Raw genomic sequence first — 27,084 nt, forward strand, 5'->3', positions numbered from 1 at the left:
GGGTAGCATCTATACAGCTATGAGTGAATGGAGAAAGACAGAACATTAGTGACACCTAACTGCTATTCAAGTTGCCTGGTAAGATCCAGTCTTATTTTTATACCATTAGTACCTGTTTTTATATTTAACAAATTATAAAATATATAAAAATCAAATTTTGTGATGTGTCCCTTAAGTAAAAGCAAAATGTTACGTTATTTGCAAGATTGACAATAGTTTATCCCTAGGACTATATCTTCCGGATGTTAGATTTATCAAACCTCAAAAGGAAAAGTGGAGGTGTTGCTATAGCACCCAATCTGGTTCTAGCAGTCATCTATCTAGTACAATGTTTCCCCAGTCCTCAGGACCTCTCTAACAGAGCAGGTTGTCCAGATAACAAGTGAAATAATTAGGACCACCTGTTACATTGTGCCAGTCAGTAATAAATGTATGTGGTCCAGCAAGGAGACACGGAAAACATGCACCGTTAGGACTGGGTTTAAGAAACAATATGCTAGAGAAATGATGGTTAGAACCTGACTTGTTGCTATGGCAACACCTCCACTTTTCATTTTTTAGAAGGTTTGATAAATCTAATTCCTCGTTCTAGGAATTTGAGAAACAAATATAATAATTTAGTTTGGTGTGTGTGGAAAGTAAAACATAACAACAAGATACTATGAAAGTCAGGTCTACTTTATTTACTACACAGGGGTATATACAGTGCTCAGAGACAGGTGCCCCCAGCCTTCACTTGGTTATCGGGTGGCAGAGGTTTGTGGACGTGTTGGCCTACAGTCAGCCCATACTTCTTGTCTGCGTTCTTCTCCACAACTTCCTTTTTCAGTACGAACCCCCCTGCAAAGGACAGGTCAAAGTCCTCGTTGGGCACAAAGTTGATGGGCTGCTCTTCCCAAATCCTGTCCAGACGAGCCTGCCACGCCTCCAGGATCAGGGAGCGTTTCTCCGCAGGGGTGTGGGCGATGCTGTAATTTATCTGGGGCTCCAGTACCTGGAAGCCACAGAAGTGCAGAGTTCCTTGCTGCGGAAGTAACACAGAGGAGGTCAGCTGGACTCTGTCACTAGAACCCTTTGTAGAACATAGCCCCTGTGTGATTGGACCCCAGCACCCATGAATCGGACCCCCCCCCCCCACTAAAGTGTGATAATCTTCTCAATACAACTGATAACTGTAGAAGATAAATCCTTCTAGAACCTACGTAAAGTCCTATATTGAATATTTGTATCCATTCATCCTTCAATATTTACATAAGGGAAAAAAAAAATAAGGATCTAGGAGGTGGTAATGTTCAACATGAATACAGTAAGAATCACAGCAGGAGATGATACGGTGTTATGTATTTTAAGGCAAGACAGGTACATATCTAACAACTTCAACATACCAAAGATTAGAGATCATTGCTCTCATAACACATTGTCTATGGCACATCCATGGGGTATAGAAAGTGGGATTCATTTAGTCTGTTGCTGGAGGAGCGAGTATTACTCTGCCAGCGGCTGAGCAGAGACATCACCACCAAGTCTCCATCTGGGACGGGACATTGGTGACCAGAGACTCCTCTACTGAGGGTCAGGAAGCAGCTTCGATTTCAGCAGAAACTGTCAAAGGCTCCAACTACAATACCCAATCTCTGGCGTCCCCCATTGGATTTAGAGAGAAGTATTTAACGCAAGTACAAAAATTTCAATTTTCTTGTTGAATACAGTACGAGAACAAGGGTATAGCGAAATGTTACATGAAGCAGGGAAAGCACCCATGTGTACAAGCCCTTAAACCAGCAAGATTTTGACTATCTAGTGCAGTGTTGGCTAACCTGTGACACTCCAGATGTTGTGAAACTACAAGTCCCAGCATGCTTTGCCAATATATAGCAGCTTATTGCTGGACGGGTATGCTGGTGCTTGTAGTTTCACAACACCTGGAGTGTCACAGGTTAGCCAACACTGGTCTAGTCCTTTACTGTTGGTCATCAAACAATGGTGCCAATGTTTTGTTTTTGAGTATTATAATGAGCCAGGATGCATTTCTGTGACACAGTATATTCATTTCATCAGGGAGTTCCTGCAATATTTTAGACAATGCAAAAAAATAAAAAAATATGACTGTAGCCTTTATTGTCTAGTGATTAAAATCACAAGACACTGTAAAGGACAAACTGCAGAACAAAACACTTAATTATAAAGCACATTTATAGACCAAAAGATGCATTTGTAATGATTAGTTCTACCTGTATTGGCCACAGTATTACATTGATGTCACCGTTAATCCCAGTTGGGCCGTACATGGATTCCAGCCCTCCGGTGGTAAAGGACAGAACTGCTTTTTTATTCTTGTCAGAGAGAAAGGAGGAAGGTTTCATGTCAGGACTAGATAAAGTTTATTTTCAATAACTATTTGCTTAAAAAAAAAAAAAAAAAAAAAAAAAATAGAAATACTTAGAGACAAACAAAATACAAACTGTAAAAGTAGGTAGCTCATTTTAAAGGTAAAAGTCACCCAAACACATCTCCCCCATCATAATGACAGGGCCAGATGCTGTTCATCATATAACCTCCCTCCATCAATAGAATTTACATACAGTGCTCAGGGGACACAGGATTTGTCAAGTGTTAGGAGCACGGACCAATCAGTGAATATCTACCTGAATGGGAGGGGTCTGCTGTTCTGATAATTTGGAGAGTGTGATTTAAAATGAAATATTTTTGGGTGGACTGTATTGTTGTAACCTAAAACTAATAATTTCCAGAGATGCTTAATTATTGGGCAAATACATCAGTTTGAGTCATGTATGGCACATTCTAAACAGCAATACACAGCCCAGTATAGTGGAATCTAACGCTATTGGCTAATATGGAATATAGTCAACAACAGTGTTTATCTGTTTCGGACTCACCTTGAAATGCCCATTGTCATACATGGCTGATAGGCTGTAAGCAAAGCCCTGGGTTAGTACACGATCAAACCAGCCCTTGAGTATCGCAGGGGGCCCGAACCACTGCACGGGGAACTGTCAAAAGAAAATACAACTGTACTGATTAATACCTGCGTAGGGACAATGGATAATCCACTTTACTTTATACCATTCTATTTTCGGTCATCAAAAAGTCAGTTTACTTGGGAGGCAATATAGACTAGAAGAATTTTTTTTACTCGCTCTAAAGTCCTTTTTTTCTGCCATTAGGGGACACACCAAAGTATACACAACTGTACGGCCATAGCAACGTGATGCGCAGCCCATGAAGCACCAACAACCCTGGTGGAATGGATATCACCAATACATAATGTTCCGCCCAGGACATGATCTGTGCAGTCTCCCGCATCTCCAAGGCACTGCGAGTTCCCCTCCACGGTTCAGGTAGGCTACCACTGTAGCGTTGTCTGATTGGACCTTAAGGGGCCTTCCGGCCAGAACCCTTCTGGGGGGATGCTAAGAAGGCATTCGTGAGAAATCAGCCTTCGCAAGACCCTGGACAGACTTGGCTAGAGTCAAATTGTATGGCCTATTTCTCCCGAGTATAGGAACACCACATATATACACAGACACTATATGGTAGAGTTGTGCAATTTGCACATTGGCCTTGACAGCCGTCAGTGGGCCCGATTAAGGAGAGTTAAGCAAAAAATTAAGTACGTTTTCTTTCTCAAGTTTTTTGGACAAAACCATGTTACAATGCAAGGGGTGCAAATGAGTTTATTTGCACATAAGATAAATACTGGCTGTTTTTTTTCATGTAGCACAGATACTTGATGGCTTTATTTTTTACACTGAAATTTAAAGTTGATCTAGGACATGCCCTATCCCAAATATAAATCTGTCTCCACATTTTAAATTTACCTCCCCCTCCAATGAAGCATGGTTTTGCCTTACTTACATTTCCTTAATGAATCGGGCCCAGTGAGGTTAAGCATTTTATCCCCTATAAATATAGAATAGAATCCCCTATATATAAAGAATGCAGCCAGTTTACTCTCTTTCCAGCTTATCACACGTTTCATATAGGAAAATACCCCTCCCACCTATATAAATATAATGATGGCACCTGAAATATGACCAAGTCCGCAGCGTCCAGCTTCTTCTGTTCCTCCACAATGTCCTTGCTGAGCCGTCCTTCCTTCCAGGCCTTCGCGGACTCTGCTCCATATTTGAAGTTCTCAGAGTCCTGTGGTTCTCCTGCACAAGAACATCAATGCTTCAGTGGAGAAGGAGGCCTAGAGCGAGCCGCACGCAGCTGGTCGCAACAATTTAGTTTTTGGTTTGTCTGGGGTTTTTTTTTTTATGTTGCGATGTTCAGTGACAGAGTCAATTTTACTCATTGTAGAGTTTTTAAATAACAAATCGTATTCTTGGTAAAAAGATTATGAATAGGAAATTGGGACTGTAATAAAATAGTAAACTGAAAACGTGATCGGTTTATAGTTGGATTAATGAGATTATTTGTTTCTAGTATGAGTGCATAAGTATTGCGGTTATAAAAACAGTTGAGAAAACAAAAAAAGGGGGTTTGTTTTATAGTTTTGTATACTTTACCACCCAACTTGATCGTACATTTTGACGTGGTCTTAAAAAGAGGTAGTAGCATAATGTTAGACACATTCACCAAGGAGGTTTATTGTGTTTGTGAAGTTGACAAGTTACATAAGACCATTTAGGTACAGGGGAACCAAACACAGGAGACTTGTCCAGTCAGATCTGTCATTAGTGTCACCCTTAGATCGCAACTTGTTTGACATTTTTGTTCTTATTCATCCTGCAATTACATATTTAGCTATCAGTGTCTGCCATAGGATTCCAGCCAGCATCTGTTCCACCCTGCAGCATCTTACCTACTTCAAACAAAGTTGGTTGTCGATGCCCCTCCCACTGCTTAGACATTACCACAGCTGAACCCTCCCTCTCCTGTCCTCTATGCCAATTTTTATAGTGAGAGGGAGGCACTGGTCCATGCCAGTGGGGGCGACAGACTGCTAAGCCCGCAGTTATCCTGCACAGGATGAGAGGGTGGGATCAGCACTTACAAGGGGAGAGGCACTGGGAGCTGTCTGTTCCTGATGTTGTCAAGAAATGGAGCATAACAACTGTTTGAGGGTAAATCCAAGAGGGGGAATACAGCGTCTGTCTGGGGACAGGTGCATTGAAGGACAAAAAGGAGCCCTAGACTTGGGGGTTATATTTACTAAACTGCGGGTTTGAAAAAGTGGAGATGTTGCCTATAGCAGCCAATCAGATTGTAGCTGTCATTTTGCAGAATGCACTAAATAAATGACAGCTAGAATCTGATTGGTTGCTGCAACATTTATGTTGGACTATTACGTGTGTCAGTGAGCGCGGGACATTCTCCTATAACCAACACAATCAAAGGATAAGCTTTATATTTCCTATTGGTTAAAGATACCTCATCTATAGTACAGGTCTATTGTCACTTCCTCATTCATCACAGTTTGGGTACCTGTAATATCGTCCCGCGACACCAGAGGGTTGAACTTCATGGCGTAGAGGTCTGACACGGAGACTTCCCAGCCCTTCCGTTGTAGCGCGTCTACGGCTGCCTCCTTCATGGCGTAATTAAAGGACGTCCGCTCCTGATGAGCCAGCACCACAAGAGCTCGTTTAACTGAAGACAAACAGCAGAAGATAAGGATTACATATAACTTGTACACATCATCATCATTTATATAGCGCCAACATATTCCGTAGCGCTTTACAATTGGGGACAAACACAGTAACCTATTAAACAAACTGGGTAAAACAGACGAAGAGGTGAGAAGGCCGCTGCTCGCAAGCTTACAAGCTATGGGATGCAATTTCTTTTACACGGCTAGATGATTCCAATACGAGCTACCACCTCCATTAAAACAATAAGTCAATTCTGAAGCCAAAAACAAACGTTAATAACCTCCTTACCTGGGGAGCGTCACAGCACTGGGCTAGAATACAGATTTGCAGGAATAAGGTAAGTATTAGATGGGTGGTATAGAATGCAATCCTGCCAAAGAGACACATAAAAGTGAATGGGAACCACTGTTTCACTTCTATGCAGCGTTCTAACCAATTTTTTTTTTGGGGTGAAAGCCTGGGATCGGTGCGTTTGTACCCAAAGATACGGTAGTTCAGGGCCCCCTCAAAAGAGTTAAGGCCCCTCTATCCCTAGACCAAAAAAAAAAAAAAAAGCTCGAAGATCAAGATCCCAGTGCTGTAGATCAGAAGAGCCAGTAGGTGGCGCTATAGGCACGGTTCTCTATATAATGCATTCTTCATGCGGAGCAGTTTTGTGACTATATATAAATTAAATTCTGTGTCGGATAATATTTTACGTATCTTCGGCATACGAGGTAGGGTATGAATGAACACGTCAGAGCATTTGAACATAAGAACAACGTAACATTCACAGATCTATAGTACATGTCAGACGCTTCCACGTAGAAGATGTTTGAAAATGTGCAGGTTCTAAAACGGAGGTGCACAATCAATGAGTCAGAACCCCAAATAAGTTCTCAGAATCTGTTTTTGGGATGTCTGACTGTCAGAGATGGGGTCTACTTTTGGAGGTCTCCGCCAAATACACAGAAGGGTAGAAAAACTCCTGAAAAGGATAAGTGGTTGCTATGGATAAAACAACCTCCAATCAATCAGATTTTAGCTATCAAGTTCTAGAATGTATGTGATAAATGACAGCTAGAATCTGATTGGTTGCTATGGGCAACGCCTTCTCTTATTATAATAAGCTTTAGTGTACAAACCCCCCCCCCCCCACCCCATTACCACAGCCAGATAAACCCACCTAGTAGATTTCTGCAATGTACCAAAACACAGGCAGCTATTGAAAGAAGGAATTATACATGTTTACTATGTACTTTGAACAGGCTTCATGCAGTAAATACAATCAACATTGTACCGGCAAATTGATTGTGAATGGAAATAAAGTTATCAAGTTTCATGCATTGTACATGTGAAAACGGCACAAATGGATATGGACCTTTAAGCACACACTTTAAATTGGCTCAGTATCAATGCCTGTGTGGCTTCCAAGGACAATCACATTGAAATGCATCACTCCAGCAGGATCAGCCAGTGTGCTAGGTTTGTGGCCTAGAATTATTTCAAATGCCTTCAATTCTGACAAGTTCCTTTAACGAAGGAAATTAAATGAACGTTTTATGATTTCTTGGCTGCCCCCTGATCGGTGCTGCCCGGGGGGATGTGTCCAGCTTGCCTAAATGGTAAAATGAGCCCCAAGGCAGAGTACCATTCGAACTTTATGCCTACAGGATTTGCAGTCTGCCCTTGCCACGGCAAAGCCACTTTTTCAGGTCATGGAAACTGTGGGAGAAGCCATTAATATTCACAGAAAATTTAAACTCCAGTAATTTTAAACCAGACTCTGTACATAGACAAACCCAAGGGGGGTTTCTAGTGCCTGAAAACCCCCCTCCCAGCCTGGGGCACTCTACCCTCAGGACCAACCACCTTAAAGCGTGTGTGCAGATCATTTCTGTCTGCACTGTTCACAGCCATGTATAAGTACAATAGTCCCTTTGTACACATAGGCTTGGAGGCTTTTAATATACGTGTTGGAGAGAGGGGGGGGGGGGGGGGGGGGTTTTAACGTAAGTGGATGGGGTATGAAATATTAATTTCATAGTCGGTTAGACTCTCCTGAGTCTGCGATTTTAGACCTTGCTAACTGATTATTACTGAGATGTACCTGCACCTCAATACTGGTTCTGTGGGGCGGGTTGCCTAGGTCTGCCTCTTACCTGTTTTAAACATATTCTACTTGGTCAGCTGTGACTTACAAGGAGGCTGTGAAATGAGAGTATTCTTTATACTATTCATTAAAATGTCCCCCCACGGTGGTTTTCATTCCCCCTCTTCCCTCTGTATTATATGTTATTAGCAATTATTGTTTATGGTTAGGATTATTCCTGGTTGGATACCCAATTCTTTAGTGGCCTGGTGCCATGATGTTATTTTTCCATCACCCAACCAAAACAACTCTGTTGTGGTATATATATTTTGGGGATATTTAATTTAATAGTGAGGTTATGGCGGATCTATTAAGGGTGGGACAATGGGACTATTCATTTAATGCTGGGGTGGTTTGGATGCTATTAATTGAATGTTTGGCTGAGTTTGGGGAGAAAGTTATTTCTTAAAAGTGAATGCTAATTTTTAATGTTTGGGAGGAAGTAGTATTTACATTTAATAAATAAACCTATTACTTTAATGTTGGGTTATTTGGGAGGAAAATGGATTTATTTATTTTTTATAAAGGTGAAGGACATTAATTTACTGTCCCGGTTGGTTGCTGGGAGGTCTAATTTATTAAACGTGGGTGCTTTCGATTAAATAAATCTGGCTCCTTTGGGGGAGAGAGGCCTACTGTGTTCACTCATTGCTGGGATTTCTTTATCATGTACCTGTCCTTTTTCCCAAACAGGGATCCAACCTTCCAGGATCCAGACAAGCAGCAATTGAGCTTTGGACATAAGCAGCAGCAACAAGTAGTGAAAGCAGCAAGAAGACAGTCTGCCAACTGTCCTGACGCACTCAGTCAGGGCTTTGTCCTGATTGTAGGGACAATTGGAAGGTATGTCTCCCTTCACACGACTGAGCTCGAAAAGGGAGATCTGCGTTCACCTAACAGTAGTGCAGGCAACATTGCCCATGTATATGATGGGGATAGGAAGAGTTGGAGAGCAGCCAAGCACTGTAATATTATAGCGTCCCCATGCATGCTGGTCACGCCCACTGGCGGCGTGGTGTGGAAACCCCCCTCTAACAATCCTGCGTTTGCCCCTGCTGCATATGCATGTACAGTATATGGGGCTCTAACAGCATGATTCACAAATCATCTACTATGGGGAAGGCATACATGTGGAAGGTATACAATGACTGCATATCACAGAACACAGGCTCTTCAAGAAGTTCATCAGCCTTAGTTGTTTAAATATACGTATGTGTCCATACCCCCTATCCAGTGTAACGGGAAGGTTGTAGAACAAAGGAGCCTATTCTGGAGACTGTAACTATCAGGTTTCCCTGATAGTTACATTGGCACTTGCATAATTAACAAGGACCAGATTATATTATATTTATATATACACAAGTCAAGTCTACAAAGTATTCCTGACACAAATGCACTGCAGAAAATTATAAGTTAAGCCTGACTGCAGACATCAAAATAATTTTATGGTAAGAGAGTTGTCTAAGTACATATTCATCCGACCTCAAGCATCTCAAAATATCTTCGGATTTGTTCAAATATTCCCAAAAAATGTAAGTAATTCATGAAGCATAAGAGGATCATCTAATAATCCTTCTCTGGAATGTCTTGAGGATTATTAGACAGCTGAAGGGGACATGGTAAAAAAAAAAAAAAAAAAAAAGAAGAAAAAGTCCACCAACTGTTTTGTAAACGGCAAATTTCTGAAACATGTAGTATGGTTGGCTCCCATAGACACCTGCAGGAGATCAATGTTTTACCCCCCAAAATGCAGTTTCCTGGTGGTGATAGATATATATATATATATATATATATATATATATATATATATATATATATATATATATATATATATATATATATATATATATATATATATATATGCATATGCAAAGCCTAGTCTCTGGTGGAGCCAGATATGAGGGTTAAGCTACGGGGCACCTTGTTAGGGGCTTACATCACGGCTGAACTCACACAGAGCATTTTATATCACTGGAAAGGTCTTTTCTCAAGAAAATGCTGCCACCATCCTACTTTTGGGGCACAGCTGCAGCATTCCTCTTTGCAAGAGGGACTGGGGACCCCCGGATGTCATAAAGCAGCCCCCCCACAAGTACTTCTAGATGCACCACTGTCCAGCTGCAGCACGAAGCCCCAAGTGCTGTATATACCAGCTTGTCATTTATAAGTAGTACGCTCTAACCCGGTATACCTCACACCTGGAAGCACCTTTGTTTGTTCAGCAAAGTTGCACAACTTACAGTTGATTTCTGAAACCTACGAGAGGTTGAGTCAGTCTCCCGAGTGGCCACATTGTAATAACAAAGTTATCAACATTTTTAAATAATGTCCCGAGAGGTTTTGCTGATGGGGAGCTGCAGCTAAGCAAGTCCAGCACAATACTGTGTAGGTGGATCTTAGTGCACCACAATCCCAGCATAATGTACTTGCTGAACTTGGTTATAATGTGATTTATTTATTTTTCTTAATTTTTTTTATTTTTATTATTTTGCATTTTAAATGCACCACTTATAGACCTTATAAGAATGTAAAAGAGGGAGTGAGAATTGAATTAGGTTATTAATAGTAAATATACTAGGCAGCTGGTACTGGAAAACATGGGCATATCCAGAGACTGGGACTGTGTCACAGCCACGGTCATTGTTACCGCCAGAGAAGAGTCAGATGTCTCTCACATGTACCAATCATCATGTGTCCCCTTGTGAGCACAAACATGTGACAGAGAGGTGACAACGACACCATCTGAGATCCTTAGCATCTATTCAATGAACAGTGTTGGCTAACCTGCGACACTCCAGGTGTTGTGAAACTACAAGTCCCACCATTCCCTTCCAGCAATAAGCTGCTATAAATTGGCAAAGCATGCTGGGACTTGTAGTTTCACAACACCTGGAGTGTCACAGGTTAGCCAACACTGCAATAGAAGCACTGCCTATGCAGATACAGGACATTATAACACAGCTCAGTAAACATACCATGTTGGGTGTTGTACTCCTCACAGCTCTATCTAGACCAGTGATGGACAACAGGCAGCCCCTGGCCCCTCTGAGCCCTCAACTGGGGCCCCCAGCTCCTACCCACTTTATTGTCAGATTTGTTTTTTTAGAACTTGTAACGCTTGTTTACAATGCCTGCTGATGTTATTACAGATAGAGGTCTTTTACTTTGATTAAATGTATTGTTTTAACTTATTACTGAAATTAAGGGTGATGTGCGGCCCTTTGAAGGTTAGAGGGCCTCACTGTGGGGCCCCCGAAACATATAAAGCTGCCCATTACTGAACTAGACCACATCACACAAGGTACGGAAATTAAATGTTGACAGCTCAGTAATACAAACGAGTCTGTTCTCCTTAACTCAAATCTTGTACAATGAGCCAGTGGTACAATATCCCACCTTAAAGCTACTGCATAGACAATGTATGGAACAAATAAAAACGCACATGGGAAATGAACAGAAGATGCTGGGGAAAAAATAAGATTTTAATATTCCGGGTTCATCATCAAAAGGAAAAACGGGAAGGGGAGCTAACCATCTAACATGGTAGCGAGCTGTAGCTTCTCAATATCTACAAATCTGTGTGTAAAATAGTTGACTTAGAGGGTAATTCACTAACTATGCTCATAGGTAAAACTCTCCTCTAAAACCGTAACTAGACATTAATTTTTCAGGTCTAATCCGTAGTTGGCAACTGTCCCCAATTTCACAGCATCAAGTGGGAAGGACAAGGCATCTGGGCAGGGGGCTCCCCCTAATTTCAGTAGGGCCCCCCCTATTTCTTTGTCAACCAAGACAAACCTAGACAATACTGCACATAACATGCTTAATTGCACCTGCTCAGCATAAAAATGTCCTAGGAAATTAATTTCAAATGTTGACAGATATACTATCCAGTGCTTGACATAAGTATCTGGGCTCTTAGTACATATTTTGCACCATTTTGAGCAAGTAAATAAGGCTCTAAGAGGTTATATTCTAACAAAGGCACAAACATGTCGTTTTTTTGGTGCCGTTTTCATAAAGAACAGACAAGAAATGCAATGCAGCAACACAATGTTACACTACATGGTGAAGGACACACTTGTACCTTTATTTATTTATTTAGGTTCTGTGTTTTGTCAATAGAAGTCTGAATAAAATACAGCAAAGACAATATGATCATGTGACCAGGTCCACTGTTTAACTAGACCAATGAAATCCAACGGCTATGTCATACTATGGGTACATACAATACACACTAATAGTGCCAATCTAGGCAAGACAGGACCAGTTGGGGCACATGAGTTAGTGTTCTAGCCTCACTATTGAGGGGTGTGATTGAGGATCGCTGCATGACATAGGGAATTGGGCGATTATGGTTTTAGAAGAGAACAATAAACATAGCCTTTATCTGGGTTAATACACTCAACCCCCTTCTCCTCATTATAAAGAATGACCAGTAATCTAGATGCATCCCTTGACCTAAATAAACCCACGGGGTAAATTGCCTTTGAGTGCCGATTGGTGGTTTTATTGCAGGTTGCAAACAGTGAGTCGTCCTAACTGCCAAACCACACATTACATAGTATGTTCAAACACTGCGTGGTGTGAAGTCGCAATCGAAAAATAAAGTGATTTATTAAGCTGCGTTCTGCAAAAGTGTATGACCGCAAAACAAAAGATTTTCTGGTTTGTTTTTTGAGACCTGGTTCTGATAGGTGAGATAGATGAAACCGCACACTGTTTGACCCATCTTGGCTGTCAGAAAGGTGCTGAAGAGAATGAATATGTGGTTTTAAAACGTGCAGTCTTGCAGAGGATTATGCAGGGACTCTGTATGGATAGTGAACAGCAGATACCGCTCTCACCTATTAACTATGAATGTGTAGGTATATATTAGCTTGTGTGTTTCTTTGAACCTGCAAAGCTCACCCTACAATGTGCAGGATGATATTAAGTAGGATTACAAGTTATACTGGAGTCAACTGGTCTAGCAGGACAATTATATCAGTATACACACAGACAAGAAACCAGTCAAACTACAATACTCTACAAAACATTAACACTAAGGGCTAGATTTACTAAGCTGCGGGTTTGAAAAGGTGGGGATGTTGCCTATAGCAACCAATCAGATTCTAGTTATCATTTATTTAGTACCTTCTACAAAATGACAGCTAGAATGTTTTGGTTGCTATAGGCAACATCCCCACTTTGTCAAACCCGCAGCTTAGTAAATCTAGCACTAAATCTCTCTACGTCAGACTTCTCTCCTGTATCATATTATTGCCTCTCCCCATTTGATTGAAAGCTCTATCCCTATGAATGTTACTGCAGGCTGCCTCTTGTAGGGATGCGTTTTATATTTATCTATAAGACCTGCGATAGACACCACCGAGCCTACATGAAAGCGACCTTACTTATGTCTGCGTCCTCAGGTTACATCCTAGCGGCCTCGATCTCTGCTTTCTACTATAGCTATACTTAGGCCAGGGTATCCAACGTGGGCTTTATATCTCAGATTCCCCATCTCCAATGGAACTCGCTGGGGGTACCCACTTTCTCCTTCAGTATTTGCACTCGCCACTAGTGGAGGTAACAAGATTAAATCTTCTGCTCCAGTTGTACAGAGTCAGTCCCATAAGACTTCTGTGTGCAGACAATATATTAGTAGCTGTAATTAACCAAATCCCTACCGGAGTAGAGTATCTTATATAAGCCGTGTCCTTTAAATTCTCTAAGTGATCTCTGACTCCTCATAAGAGCCTGTCTGGCTGCTCTAACCATGTAGAGACTCTGTATAAATAATTACACAGATGGTTCCTTGACCCACTCAAACGTCACAGAATGCTTCCATCCTCACCCACCTTTTGTTAGATAAACTGTGGAAATGAAACTGGGTTAGCTCATATATTCTCGTATCGCCCTTATCTCTCAATTGTGGAAAACATTTCAATTTATTTGTGGCCTAATGGTCACCTAGATCCCCCTGGACCCCTTTCTGACACCTCTCCACAAATCCTATTACGACCCAAGTAGGAAGTTGGTCCATGTTCTTCTCATCACTAGAAAACGGTTTCCCCAAGAAAAAATAAAAATCACATATTGGGCTATTTTCGTATAAAACGGAGACTCTCCGGCCCCCCAAGCTCTTCTGCTAGGACCACTTGCTGGGAAATCTAGGGCAGGACAGCAGAGGATTGAAACACTAATATACGTGACCTACCTTCCTTACAAATCTCATTACTGGATATGATATCAGGTAGACGATATCTTGTAGCCGCTCATTGTACCAGATAAACTAATGTGATTTTTATGGCGCCCTTCCTCCCACCTCGCCCCCATTTTCTCCTCTCTACGTCTACTTTGACAATATTTAAAATCAATAAATCTCACTGAAATATCGAAAAGACTCCAGGCCGCGAGGCAGCCCCAATCATAGAGGAATGCAGTATTGACAGGGGATCGTGTCCACACCCTCGGAGCATTTATATTATAATCATGTGCACCAGGGGCGTGAACAGATACAAAACAAACATACAGTTAACTCTGCTATTCTCAAGTGAATTTAGTGTACCCATATATACATGATGGGCTCTAAGGACTTGCATAATTTGATTCCATGTGTTCCATTATTTGGAGCAGAGCTTCCCCATACGTAGTGTTTAGCTACATGCGCTATATGTAGTGTTTAGCCATTACATATAACAGAGGAGACGTCGTTAGCGCACAGAGGAGGGGAGAGTGCGGTGCAACAACACAGGTGCGCTGACTCCTCCCCAAGGCAAGCCCCACCTCCAGGGAACTGCAATCCAAAGCGACCAAATATGGAGGAAAGACTGGAAATGCGCGGCTCTTTGCATATTTTATATATATATATATATATATATATTCCATATTTGCCTTAATTCATAAACCACAATGTGTGGGGAAATTATACAGTGTTATGAGCAATATAATGAGGTTTACCAACAATGCCCTTCCAACTTTTAATCAGTGTACATCTTAGAATGGAGATAGGGGCAAGGATGGCAACACTCATTTAATGCAGCGGTTCCCAAAGTGTGCGCCGCAACTCCTAGGGGTGCGGCAGCCAAAAAGAAAAAAAAAAAAAAAAAAAAAAAAAAAAAAATTTACCAATCTGGCAGCGACCAGGACCCGGTATCCTCCTCGCTTCTCACTGAATGTCGGGCGTGACGTCATTACGCCCAACATATTCAGGGAGAAGCGGCAGGAGAGAGGAAGATGCTGGGTCCCAGGCGCCGCTGAATTGGTAAGAAGACAGAAGAAATAGAAGAAAGAAGGTCAAGTATGGTAAGTAAAGAAAGGGGAGGGGAAATGGTGATAGGAAACAGCAATGGAGGGACAGACAAAAAAAATGAAGGAGGGCGCACAGAGTGTGAACGGAGGAGGGCGCACAGAGTGTGAACGGAGGAGGGCGCACAGAGTGTGAACGGAGGAGGGCGCACAGAGTGTGAACGGAGGAGGGCGCACAGAGTGTGAACGGAGGAGGGCGCACAGAGTGTGAACGGAGGAGGGCGCACAGAGTGTGAACGGAGGAGGGCGCACAGAGTGTGAACGGAGGAGGGCGCACAGAGTGTGAACGGAGGAGGGCGCACAGAGTGATGATTTTTGTACATGTTTTATTTTGTTTGACCTTATTCCTCTTAAGAGCTGTAAATTATTCTTTGACAGAAATATAATTGAAAAAAAATATATAAAAATATTATTTTCCCTCGGATTAATGTGTATTATTTTTGCAAACAACCAAGTATTTCTGTCCTGACCTAAACACTTATTACGTTATTTTGACCCAACCACTTATAAAACAGGACTGCTCAGTAATTATTTTGGAGGGGTGCCTTGAAACAATTATGGAGACTCTAAGGGTGCCGCGAACTGCAAAAGTTTGGGAACCACTGATTTAATGGCTTGCTTAGACCCTTCTGCAACTTTTACTAAATAACACAGCTTTATCTTTCAGACTCTCTAATGTGTTTTCAGCTGTGGATTTATATTGAAGTTGTTCATTTACACTGTCCAGGGTTAAGAATACTGTACACGCTTCCTATATGCCGTAGTTCTGCTGTGGTCACTGCATTGGATGCAGTTTGATCTAGACAGCAATTTTGTGTCATTAAAGAGAACAAGAATAAACAGCTCACAGGGCTTAAACAGAAATATCAGTATATCAGAAATTACAGTAAGTAATCACAAAGTATGCATTAAATGTTACTGTAGCAGGGGTAGGCTAGGCGGCATCTCTGCTGCCCTTCCCCCCCCAGACCAGTCCCATAGTGTGCATCCTTTGGCTGGGTCACTAGGCCACCTGCATTTTTGTCCCTTTAAAATAGGCTGCAGAGTCCAGTCTTGTCTCCCCAGGCTGCAATTTGCCAGCCCCCTCCCCTGTACTGTAGGGACACGTACAAACCCTTGTTTAACATTTTATTGCCACTGTAAGTGGGAAGACGGTAAAAGCAGGATCCATACTAAATATATACAAAAGTCACATCCACACTAAACTCACACACACAGATCTTACTGGGTCACACTGAATCACCCATATCCACATAAAAAGCTGGACCCATATTAAATTACAGAAAAAGCCGACTATGCGTGAATTTAGCGTGGACCCGCTCTTACCCACACCCCTGTATGTGTTACATTATGTTTATACATCACTAGTGTTTCTCAAACCCAGTCCTTAGTGAGCCCTAACAGTGCAGGTTTCCAGGTGACAGTGATATAATTACACCACCTGTGGATCTATTACAATGTATCAGTCAGTAATGATTACACCTGTGGATCTGTTACAATGTATCAGTCAGTAATGATTACACCTGTGCACCAGGAAGGAGATATGGTCAACCTGCACTGTTAGGGGTCCTGAGGACTGAGTTTAAGGAACTCTGTATTAGATGAACCTCTACAATTATTACTTTACACTGAGACCAGGGAGTGGTGTTTACTTCACAGCAATACAGTTATTATATATGTATATCTATCTATATGGACAGCTGAGCTGTGCACCTATCTGCGGGCAGAATACCCCTCTGTATGACCCGTGGAAATACAGGAAACGTGTAGTTTAATGTGACCTTGTTACCTCAATGTGTCCGGTCTCCGAATGGGGAGAGTTTGTTACTTGTGATCAGACGGTTTATAACAGCAGCAATATGTAAGAACAGGCTGACTACATGTGCTGGTAATTATATGGAAGTGTAGTGATATAGGTCTAACCCAAGTCCTGTAAGATGGATATATGTGTAGTGTATCTGTATATGTGTATGTGTGTGCAAGGCCTGCAATAAATATTTATAAATTATATATTAGAACATTATACTGCTACATAAACAGATCTGTTCCTATAATGACCTTTCCTCCTAAACTGCAGCTACAAAGTCTCCCCAGTCAGTGCTCAGACTCACCCGACATGTCGCAGTCTCCGCTGTCAGAGGATAATGTTACTGGGAGGAGGCGGCCGGGCGGGGTCCTTACATAGAGGAGGTCCGGGGAGGAGAGAGGTAGTGGGGGCTAGAGACCTTCGGAGTGCCTGCTCACTGCTCCTATCCCGCTTTTATACTGTGGTTATCCCTATATTACCTCACACTGCTCCTGTCCCGCCTTTATACATGTGATTATCCCTATATTACCCCCACACTGCTCCTATCCCGCTTTTATACTGTGGTTATCCCTATATTACCTCACACTGCTCCTATCCCGTCTTTATACTGTGGTTATCCCTATATTACCCCACACTGCTCCTATCCCGTCTTTATACTGTGATTATCCCTATATTACCCCACACTGCTCCTATCCTGTCTTTATACTGTGGTTATCCCTATATTACCTCACACTGCTCCTATCCCGTCTTTATACTGTGATTATCCCTATATTACCCCACACTGCTCCTATCCTGTCTTTATACTGTGGTTATCCCTATATTACCTCACACTGCTCCTATCCCGTCTTTATACTGTGATTATCCCTATATTACCCCACACTGCTCCTATCCTGTCTTTATACTGTGATTATCCCTATATTACCCCACACTGCTCCTATCCCGTCTTTATACTGTGATTATCCCTATATTACCCCACACTGCTCCTATCCTGTCTTTATACTGTGGTTATCCCTATATTACCTCACACTGCTCCTATCCCGTCTTTATACTGTGATTATCCCTATATTACCCCACACTGCTCCTATCCTGTCTTTATACTGTGGTTATCCCTATATTACCTCACACTGCTCCTATCCCGTCTTTATACTGTGATTATCCCTATATTACCCCACACTGCTCCTATCCTGTCTTTATACTGTGATTATCCCTATATTACCCCACACTGCTCCTATCCTGTCTTTATACTGTGGTTATCCCTATATTACCCCTCACTGCTCCTGTCCCGCCTTTATACTGTGATTATCCCTATATTACCCCACACTGCTCCTATCCCGCCTCTATACATGTGATTATCCCTATATTACCCCACACTGCTCCTATCCTGTCTTTATACTGTGGTTATCCCTATATTACCCCACACTGCTCCTATCCCGTCTTTATACTGTGATTATCCCTATATTACCCCACACTGCTCCTATCCTGTCTTTATACTGTGGTTATCCCTATATTACCTCACACTGCTCCTATCCCGTCTTTATACTGTGATTATCCCTATATTACCCCACACTGCTCCTATCCTGTCTTTATACTGTGATTATCCCTATATTACCCCACACTGCTCCTATCCTGTCTTTATACTGTGGTTATCCCTATATTACCCCTCACTGCTCCTGTCCGCCTCTATACATGTGATTATCCCTATATTACCCCACACTGCTCCTATCCCGCCTCTATACATGTGATTATCCCTATATTACCCCACACTGCTCCTATCCTGTCTTTATACTGTGGTTATCCCTATATTACCCCACACTGCTCCTATCCCGCCTTTATACTATGGTTATCCCTATATTACCCCACACTGCTTCTATCCCGCTTTTATACTATGGTTATCCCTATATTACCTCACACTGCTTCTATCCCGTCTTTATACTGTGGTTATCCCTATATTACCCCACACTGCTCCTATCCCACCTTTATACTGTGGTTATCCCTATATTACCTCACACTGCTCCTGTCCCGCCTTTATACTATGGTTATCCCTATATTACCTCACACTGCTCCTGTCCCGCCTTTATACTGTGGTTATCCCTATATTACCCTACACTGCTTCTATCCCGCTTTTATACTATGGTTATCCCTATATTACCTCACACTGCTTCTATCCCGTCTTTATACTGTGGTTATCATTATATTACCCCACACTGCTCCTATCCCGCCTTTATACTGTGGTTATCCCTATATTACCCCACACTGCTTCTATCCCGCTTTTATATTGTGGTTATCCCTATATTACCCCACACTGCTCCTATCCCACCTTTATACTGTGGTTATCCCTATATTACCTCACACTGCTCCTATCCCGCCTTTATACTGTGGTTATCCCTATATTACCCCACACTGCTCCTATCCCGCCTTTATACTGTGGTTATCCCTATATTACCCCACACTGCTCCTATCCAGCCTTTATACTGTGGTTATCCCTATATTACCTCACACTGCTCCTATCCCACCTTTATACTGTGTTTATCCCTATATTACCCCACACTGCTCCTATCCCGCCTTTATACTGTGGTTATCCCTATATTACCCCACACTGCTCCTATCCCGCCTTTATACTGTGGTTATCTCTATATTACCCCACACTGCTCCTATCCCGCCTTTATACTGTGGTTATCCCTATATTACCCCACACTGCTCCTATCCCGCCTTTATACTGTGGTTATCTCTATATTACCCCACACTGCTCCTATCCCGCCTTTATACTGTGGTTATCCCTATATTACCTCACACTGCTCCTATCCCGCCTTTTATACTGTGGTTATCCCTATATTACCCCACACTGCTCCTATCCCGCCTTTATACTGTGGTTATCCCTATATTATCCCACACTGCTCCTATCCAGCCTTTATACTGTGGTTATCCCTATATTACCTCACACTGCTCCTATCCCACCTTTATACTGTGTTTATCCCTATATTACCCCACACTGCTCCTATCCCGCCTTTATACTGTGGTTATCCCTATATTACCCCACAGTGCTCCTATCCCGCCTTTATACTGTGGTTATCTCTATATTACCCCACACTGCTCCTATCCCGCCTTTATACTGTGGTTATCCCTATATTACCTCACACTGCTCCTATCCCGCCTTTATACTGTGGTTATCTCTATATTACCCCACACTGCTCCTATCCCGCCTTTATACTGTGGTTATCCCTATATTACCCCACACTGCTCCTATCCCGCCTTTATACTGTGGTTATCTCTATATTACCCCACACTGCTCCTATCCCGCCTTTATACTGTGGTTATCCCTATATTACCTCACACTGCTCCTATCCCGCCTTTTATACTGTGGTTATCCCTATATTACCCCACACTGCTCCTATCCCGCCTTTATACTGTATAAATCGTCCGCTTCTGTGATTTGAAATATAGTCTTAAAAAGTGAAAATAGTAGAAGGTTCTTGTTAATTATGTGGGCGCCACTTAAAACATGGACTCCAACCACCTGTTATTTGGTTGTCCAGAGCATAATACAATTTAGTAGGACTTAAAGGATTGAAAAGAGTGGCCTCAGTGCCATATATATATAATTTTTTTACTAATCTCTATTTTTTCTGATATAATTTACATATTTGTAGCGCTTGTCAGTAAATTTACTGACGTCTGCAAACATTGTCGATAGATGCGTCATCTAAATGTCCTGAGTTAACTTTTTGGAAAATCTGAATGTAACAGGTAAGCCAGAGTAAATACTGCGAGAGCTGTGCCCAAATCCTGTTTGTATTCTCACTGGTTCCTTTGTTTATTACCTGCAGAGCCCAAACCTAATGCCAACAGCGCTCTGTGATAACATACTCGGGTTCTTGTCTGGACAGCATTTGAGTCAGAATATTTATGACTATTATGTGCAAGTTCTTACATAACAATCTGAATATTCTGTCTTGCACACGGCAGCTATAGGAGTCTGCCCGTCAGGTCGGCACAATGCGCTACTTCCCGTTTAATCATCTCACCCCAAATACTAAACTGTGTAGCCAGTGGCAAATTGCACGGCGGTTTCGAGGAGTGTCATTACACCAAGGACAGGGTTATTTAGAAGATCTACTGAATACCATCTCAATTCAGCTGCTGGACCCCCCCAAGAACGTGAAAAAAAGGAGCTCTAGGCTGGTATTGGCAAAATCGGGGGGACAAAAAGCCAGGGATCGCCCCGAAATTGCCAAAGCAGCTCTAGGCTATGCCAGCCAAGACAAACGGCGTCAAATTGTGGGATTTGCGGCAACTAAAGCACTAGGTCTCTTCCAACAACCCCTGGGTGTGTGTGGGGTAATTAAGTAAAAAAAAAGAGGTTATATTCCATTACGTATGTGGTGCACTACAGCTCCCAAGCATGTCAAGAACTTCTTTAAGTGTTCGGGCATGCTGGTGCTTGTAGTATTAGAAGCGTCAGCATATCCATGACTGCCAGGTCATGCTGACACTTGATGGAGCACAAGTACCAACAAGCCATAGCAACCAGAGCCCTCTGGGATCTGTAGTGCACCAGAGAAAACTAAGTAAAAACACAGAGCAATTTAAAAACAAACTAAAAGAATTAAAATCAAAACCCTCCCACGCAGCCTTGGTTGACCCTCTCTATTTCCTCTACTAATCAGAAGGTTGGCAGGGGCCCATTGGCAACATCATCTGGAAACTATCCAGACTTGTCAAAATAAAACAAAACATAATAGACCTTTCTTCTATTTGTGTTATGTTTTTCTTAAACTGTAAATAGTACAAATGATAAGTTTGATCTTCGCTGTATAATGTTTCTTGCCGTTTGTAGATGACACATGTCGATTTCAATAAAAATAGTTTACATTGATAAACGTAACAGACACCAACACAACTCGCTAGTTAGCACATTAAATAAAAGATAAGATAATAATAATATTTTAATATCCTGTTGAATTTTTAAAGGGACGTATGTATTGTTGTACAGTTTTGTCCCTGCTGCTCTGCGTTGTGAGGCCAAACTCTGCTGAAATCTCTAATTTCCGAATTGGCAAAGATAGTTTTTATTTTTTTGAGGAACAAAAGGCCGCTAAACAGAAAACGTTTGTCTTGAGGTCAGAGGTATTGTAAATTCGGCTGGGTACAGGACAATATCCACAGCCTTTTACTGAGTATTATTAAGATCTATTCTGTTGATGAATATGGGTCCTAACTCTCTTGTCCTGGCTCTCTCCCCTAGTTAGTACCACCCTTTTTTGTGTCTCCCCCTTCCCTTTAGGTTGTTAGCTCTCATGAGCAGGGCCCTCTTTCCTTGTGTGCTCCTTCTACTGTTCCTTCACCCTCTGTACCTCTTGGCCTGCTTCGCTAGCCCTGTTTTACCTGTTTTATTAATCTTCGGCCTTCTTCCTGCTGATTTCTACCATCCCTTTCATTATCTGTCAGATATAATCTGATTTGCTTTACCCTGTCACCTGTGTTTGTATATATTTGTGTATCATGTTGTGTCTTGGTTCTGTTTTCTGTATATGTAATGTATGGCGCTGCGGACCCTTTGTGGCGCCTTATAAGTCAAAGATAATAATAATAATAGGTCACCTCTGCTCTAACAGATAATACACTTCAGGATACGTCTAATACATATGTGGTATATAAAGTCATGCTCGGAAAAAAAAATATCAATTGATGTCACCTGTTATAGTTATTAATGACAAAACGTTAAAAATAAAAAAGATAAATTACATTTTTTCGCTCCATAAAATACATTTATTAGGATGTTATTAATGTCTACTGTACATAAAATAAATTTTTACAGTTTCTCAAACACATGTTCTAGCATGCATATATGACCATTATTGCTAGTTATCAGTACTTACACCTGACCTGTAGCTGGTGCAAGTGATATGATAAAAAGTCATGTAGAAATATAAGATAATCAGATACCAAAGGCTTTTGCAGTCAGAGAAATAGAGGACTCCAGTTGTGGCTGGACTCTCTCCACTGATGGTCAGACTGAGGTTTATTGAGTTTGCTGGGACTTGTAGTTCAGAAACATGGCCCATTCCTGATACAAAGTTACTGATCGAAGATAGTGAGAAAAGTCTATTATCTTTCTTAAAGAAATAAATGGCTCAGTGGGCTAGTAGCCTGGCTCTTTACCTGCAGTGATAGAGGAGGCTCATGTTTAAGTCCCCTGTCTGGTTTCCTTTTAGTAAATTGAATGTTGCAACAGGCTTGATGAAGTTCATGAGAAAAGTCTCTATATCATCAACACATGTTCCAGCTTGGTGGCGCAGTAGGTAGGAGACCTGTTTACAGTTATATGGATTCTCTGGTTTGAATCCCCAACCAGGTAACATTTACAGCTACTTTTATTTTGCTCCAGACCCCTTGTTGTCATTTATAAAAAGTCTCACTGCTGCTCACATCATGTACTGGCTTGGATGGCTCAGTTGGTTAGTAGCCAGATTGCTGACTGTGATGTGGGAGGTCCTGGTTTGAATCCCCAGACAGGTTGTTGGTTTCTCTGTCATCATCCTGCTCAGTGGGTTCTCTCCTTGTAATGATGGGTTAAAAATGTTTGTTCAGCATTCTTTAATAAACCTGGCTGTGGGGGTTTCAAAAGAAACATCCAACTTATAAAAATCTCTCTTTCTTGCATTTTTTACCTTACCACTAGACCACTTTTTTCTCAATATTGATAGCAACTCAGTTGAGCCCTTTACTGCTTGCTCACTAATTCATGTGAAGAGAGTCAGACCACTCTACAGGTAAGTGTGCATCCTGTTCTCCATGTTATGAACCAGCCAGGTGCACCAACCAATGGTTTAAGGAGGATTTGAACCAGTACCTCAGCCATCACATAACATGAGAGCACTTGGCTACTAGTCATCTGAGCAAACACAGGATACAAATATGTGAGAAGACTTTTCTCAATGTCTTCAACAAGCCAGATATAAAATCCAAGGTACAAAAGGTACAAAAGGTACAAAAGGTACAAAAGGTACAACTGTTGGTGGATTTGAACTAAGACCTCGATCATCTACTACATACAGTGAACCAGGTTACTGATTCTCTGAGCCAGCTAAGCTTATGTGAGTGATGTCCCTCAGAGTCATAATTCATTCTGGTGCATCAGGCAAGGTAGTTAAAAGAAGTCTGTCTCAGGGTTCATACCAGAGACTCCAACATTATCTACAAACAGAGAAGCTGGACACAAGTCTGCAGAGCCACCTTGGTTGCTTGGTATAGGTGGAGGAGATTATGCTCAATGTCATCAACCAGCCTGGACCAACATTCAAATGCCTAAAAACAAAACCTGCCTTAGGACTCAAACCAGGAACTCTTCCATTGCTGTCAGTAGAGCAGAGCTACTAGTCCACCAAACCTGCTTGTTTGTTATGTTAGTGCAGAGACTTTTCTCGGTGCCATCGCTGAGCCTAGCTTCTCAATGTCATTAGAGACTAGTGCAACATCCAAGATACTTAAAGGAAGTTTACTTGCAAAATCAATCCAGAGCCTCTACTACTGTCTGTGTATTCAAAACCTGGACAGAGTTATCTTACTCCTTTCTGCTACTCAGCTAGTAGCTCTCCAATCCCCAGCAGAGATATGTCTGTCTCAGGCACAGTCCACTGAGTTGATTATGGAGAACAAGGGTGACCCAACTATACGGAACCAGCTGGTACAACTAGAGACAAATTCAACACCTTGATCTCTTTGTCATGTTCCTCAAACAATTAATGAACACTTTTTGCAGTGTGGCAGGGCGCATTATCCTGCTGAAAGAGGCCACTGCTATCAGGGAATAACGTTATCATGAAGGGGTGCACTTGGTCTGTTCAATGTTTAGGTAGGTGGTACGTGTCAAAGTAACATCCACATGAATGTCATGACCCAAGGTTTCCCAGCAGAACATTACCCAGATAATCACTCTGCCTCCGCCGGCTTGTCTTCTTCCCATAGTGCATCCTGGTGCCATCAGTTCACCAGGTAAACGATGCACAAGCACCCGGCCATCTACATGACGTGAAAGAAAACGTGATTCATCAGAGCAGACCATCTACTTCTGTTGGTGGACAAGGGTCAGCATGGGCACTCTGACCGGTCTGCTGCTAAAATGACACGATTCACCGGACTCTGCACCTTTCTATGCGGATTTTTCCCCGGAGTTAGTAAGTATGATTTATTTAATTCTTTCTGCACATACAATTCAATTAAATTTGCATATTACTATCTGCTCAGGTACGCTATTGGATAGCACAAAGGACAGATATTTTCAGCTCATCTGTGTTATGATTTTTGCTATTTTATGCTGTAAACCTGTATAATTGGGTCTGGTTTGATCATACCTGTTGCTTTGCAACCATAATGTCACATTTGTCAGACTCGCAAGACTTTCCACACGCAGCAGGTTATACACCCAGCCCTGAGGCACATTTGTAAATGTTGCAGTCTTAAATGTATCTTTAGAGTTATGTGCATATTTTCAGAATAGGTTGCGGTCTACCCGTGTGGCAAAACCTACATTATTACAGTAAGTAAATATAATAAAAATACAAAACTTGTGCATACCTAGGTTTGGTATAGCATTGTCCATATTATCCTTGAGCTTTGAGGAATGTAGAAAGATTAAAATTTAAAAAACACATTGTTAAGATATGTGCAGACACAGACACACTCGCCTTAGAGCTTGGAGACTGGGGGTAAATGTATCAAGCTGGGGGTTTGAAAAAGTGGAGATGTTGCCTATAGCAACCAATCAGATTCTAGTTATCATTTATTTAGTACCTTCTACAACATGACAGCTAGAATCTGATTGGTTGCTATAGGCAACATCTCCACATTTTCAAACCCGCAGCTTGATAAATTTACCGCTGGGTCTACATGAAAGTACATGAAAAGAAAAGCTTTCTCTAGGGCTTTACCAAGTACCCCCTGATTATGCACAGTGCAGAGGGGGTAACTCCTAGGCAGTGTTGCACTGGGGCATAAAGGACCCACCGGGGGAATGCAATTGGAGAGGCCCACAAAATAATGTGTGTGCATACCACGTGTCCAGCCTCCAGGGGGGGGGGGGGGGGGGTGGCCATCCACCAGAGGTAGCATGGTCACAGGAAAAGTTATAGGTTTTTTTTCTTTTGATACTTAGAATTATTCTCTCTTCTGATTTTTCCAGTGCAGCTATAAAGCTGTGCAGGGAGACCAGCCTAGAGGTGCATAGGGAAGAATGGTGGCAGGTGAGATGCAGCAGCAGGGGATGTCTGACAGAAGGGAGGAGAAATGTCTTGGCAGGGCTAACATCAGCATTGGTTGACTGGCATTGAGGACCAGTGTGGCATCAGAGACAGGAGTGTGGCAGGTGGGGTGTGTGGAAGTAGGGAAGGAAAGGGTGGCAGAAGGGCTGTCTGTAAGCAAGGAGGGGGGAGATGGCAGAAGGGCTGTCTGTAAGCACGGGGGGGGGGGGGTTGGCAGAAGCGCTGTCTGGAAGCAAGGAGGGGTAGGGTTGGCAGAAGGGCTGTCTGGATACAAGGAGGGGGGAAGAGTTGGCAGAAGGGCTGTCGGGAAGCAGGGAGGGGGGGTTGGCAGAAGGGCTATCTGGAAGCAAGGAGGGGGGGTTGGCAGAAGGGCTGTCGGGAGGCAGGGAGGGGGGGTTGGCAGAAGGGCTGTCGGGAAGCGGGGAGGGGGGGTTGGCAGAAGGGCTCTCTGTAAGCCAGGGGGGGGGGGTTGGCAGAAGGGCTGTCGGGAAGCAGGGAGGGGGGGTTGGCAGAAGGGCTGTCTGTAAGCCAGGGGGGGGGGGGTTGGCAGAAGGGCTGTCTGTAAGCCAGGGGGGGGGTTGGCAGAAGGGCTGTCGGGAAGCAGGGGGGGGGTTGGCAGAAGGGCTGTCTGGATGCAAGGAGGGGGGAGGAGTTGGCAGAAGGGCTGTCGGGGAGGAGGGAGGGGGGTTGGCAGAAAAGCTATCTGGAAGCAAGGAGGGGGGGTTAGCAGAAGGGCTGTCGGGAAGCAGGGAGGGGGGGTTGTCAGAAGGGCTGTCAGCAAGCAGAGAGGGGGGGAGGGGTTGGCAGAAGGGCTGTCTGTAAGCAAGGAGAGGGGAGGGGTTGGCACAAGGGCTGTCTGGAAGCAAGGAGGGGGGGTGGCAGAAGGGCTGTCTGGAAGCAAGGAGGGGGAGGGGTTGGCAGAAGGGCTGTTGGGAAGAAAGAAGGGGGGGGGCTTGGCAGAAGGCCTGTCTGGAAGCA

At 42.7% G+C, this 27,084-nt stretch overlaps 1 protein-coding gene across 1 annotated transcript; it reads right to left on the reverse strand.

The window, feature by feature from the left end:
• Positions 1 to 657: 657 nt before the first annotated feature.
• NQO1 (NAD(P)H quinone dehydrogenase 1) lies at positions 658 to 17,341 on the reverse strand. Its single transcript, XM_075189109.1, has 6 exons — positions 17,154 to 17,341; positions 5,452 to 5,616; positions 4,045 to 4,175; positions 2,898 to 3,011; positions 2,232 to 2,333; positions 658 to 1,024 (listed from the first exon to the last, which is right to left on the reverse strand). The coding sequence occupies exons 1-6, from the start codon at positions 17,158 to 17,160 to the stop codon at positions 710 to 712; spliced, it is 834 nt and encodes a 277-aa protein (XP_075045210.1). The 5' UTR covers positions 17,161 to 17,341; the 3' UTR covers positions 658 to 709.
• Between the last annotated feature and the right edge of the window lie 9,743 nt (positions 17,342 to 27,084).

This window comes from Mixophyes fleayi, chromosome 10 (genome assembly GCF_038048845.1).
Source record: "Mixophyes fleayi isolate aMixFle1 chromosome 10, aMixFle1.hap1, whole genome shotgun sequence".
NCBI classification, from domain to species: domain Eukaryota; kingdom Metazoa; phylum Chordata; class Amphibia; order Anura; family Limnodynastidae; genus Mixophyes; species Mixophyes fleayi.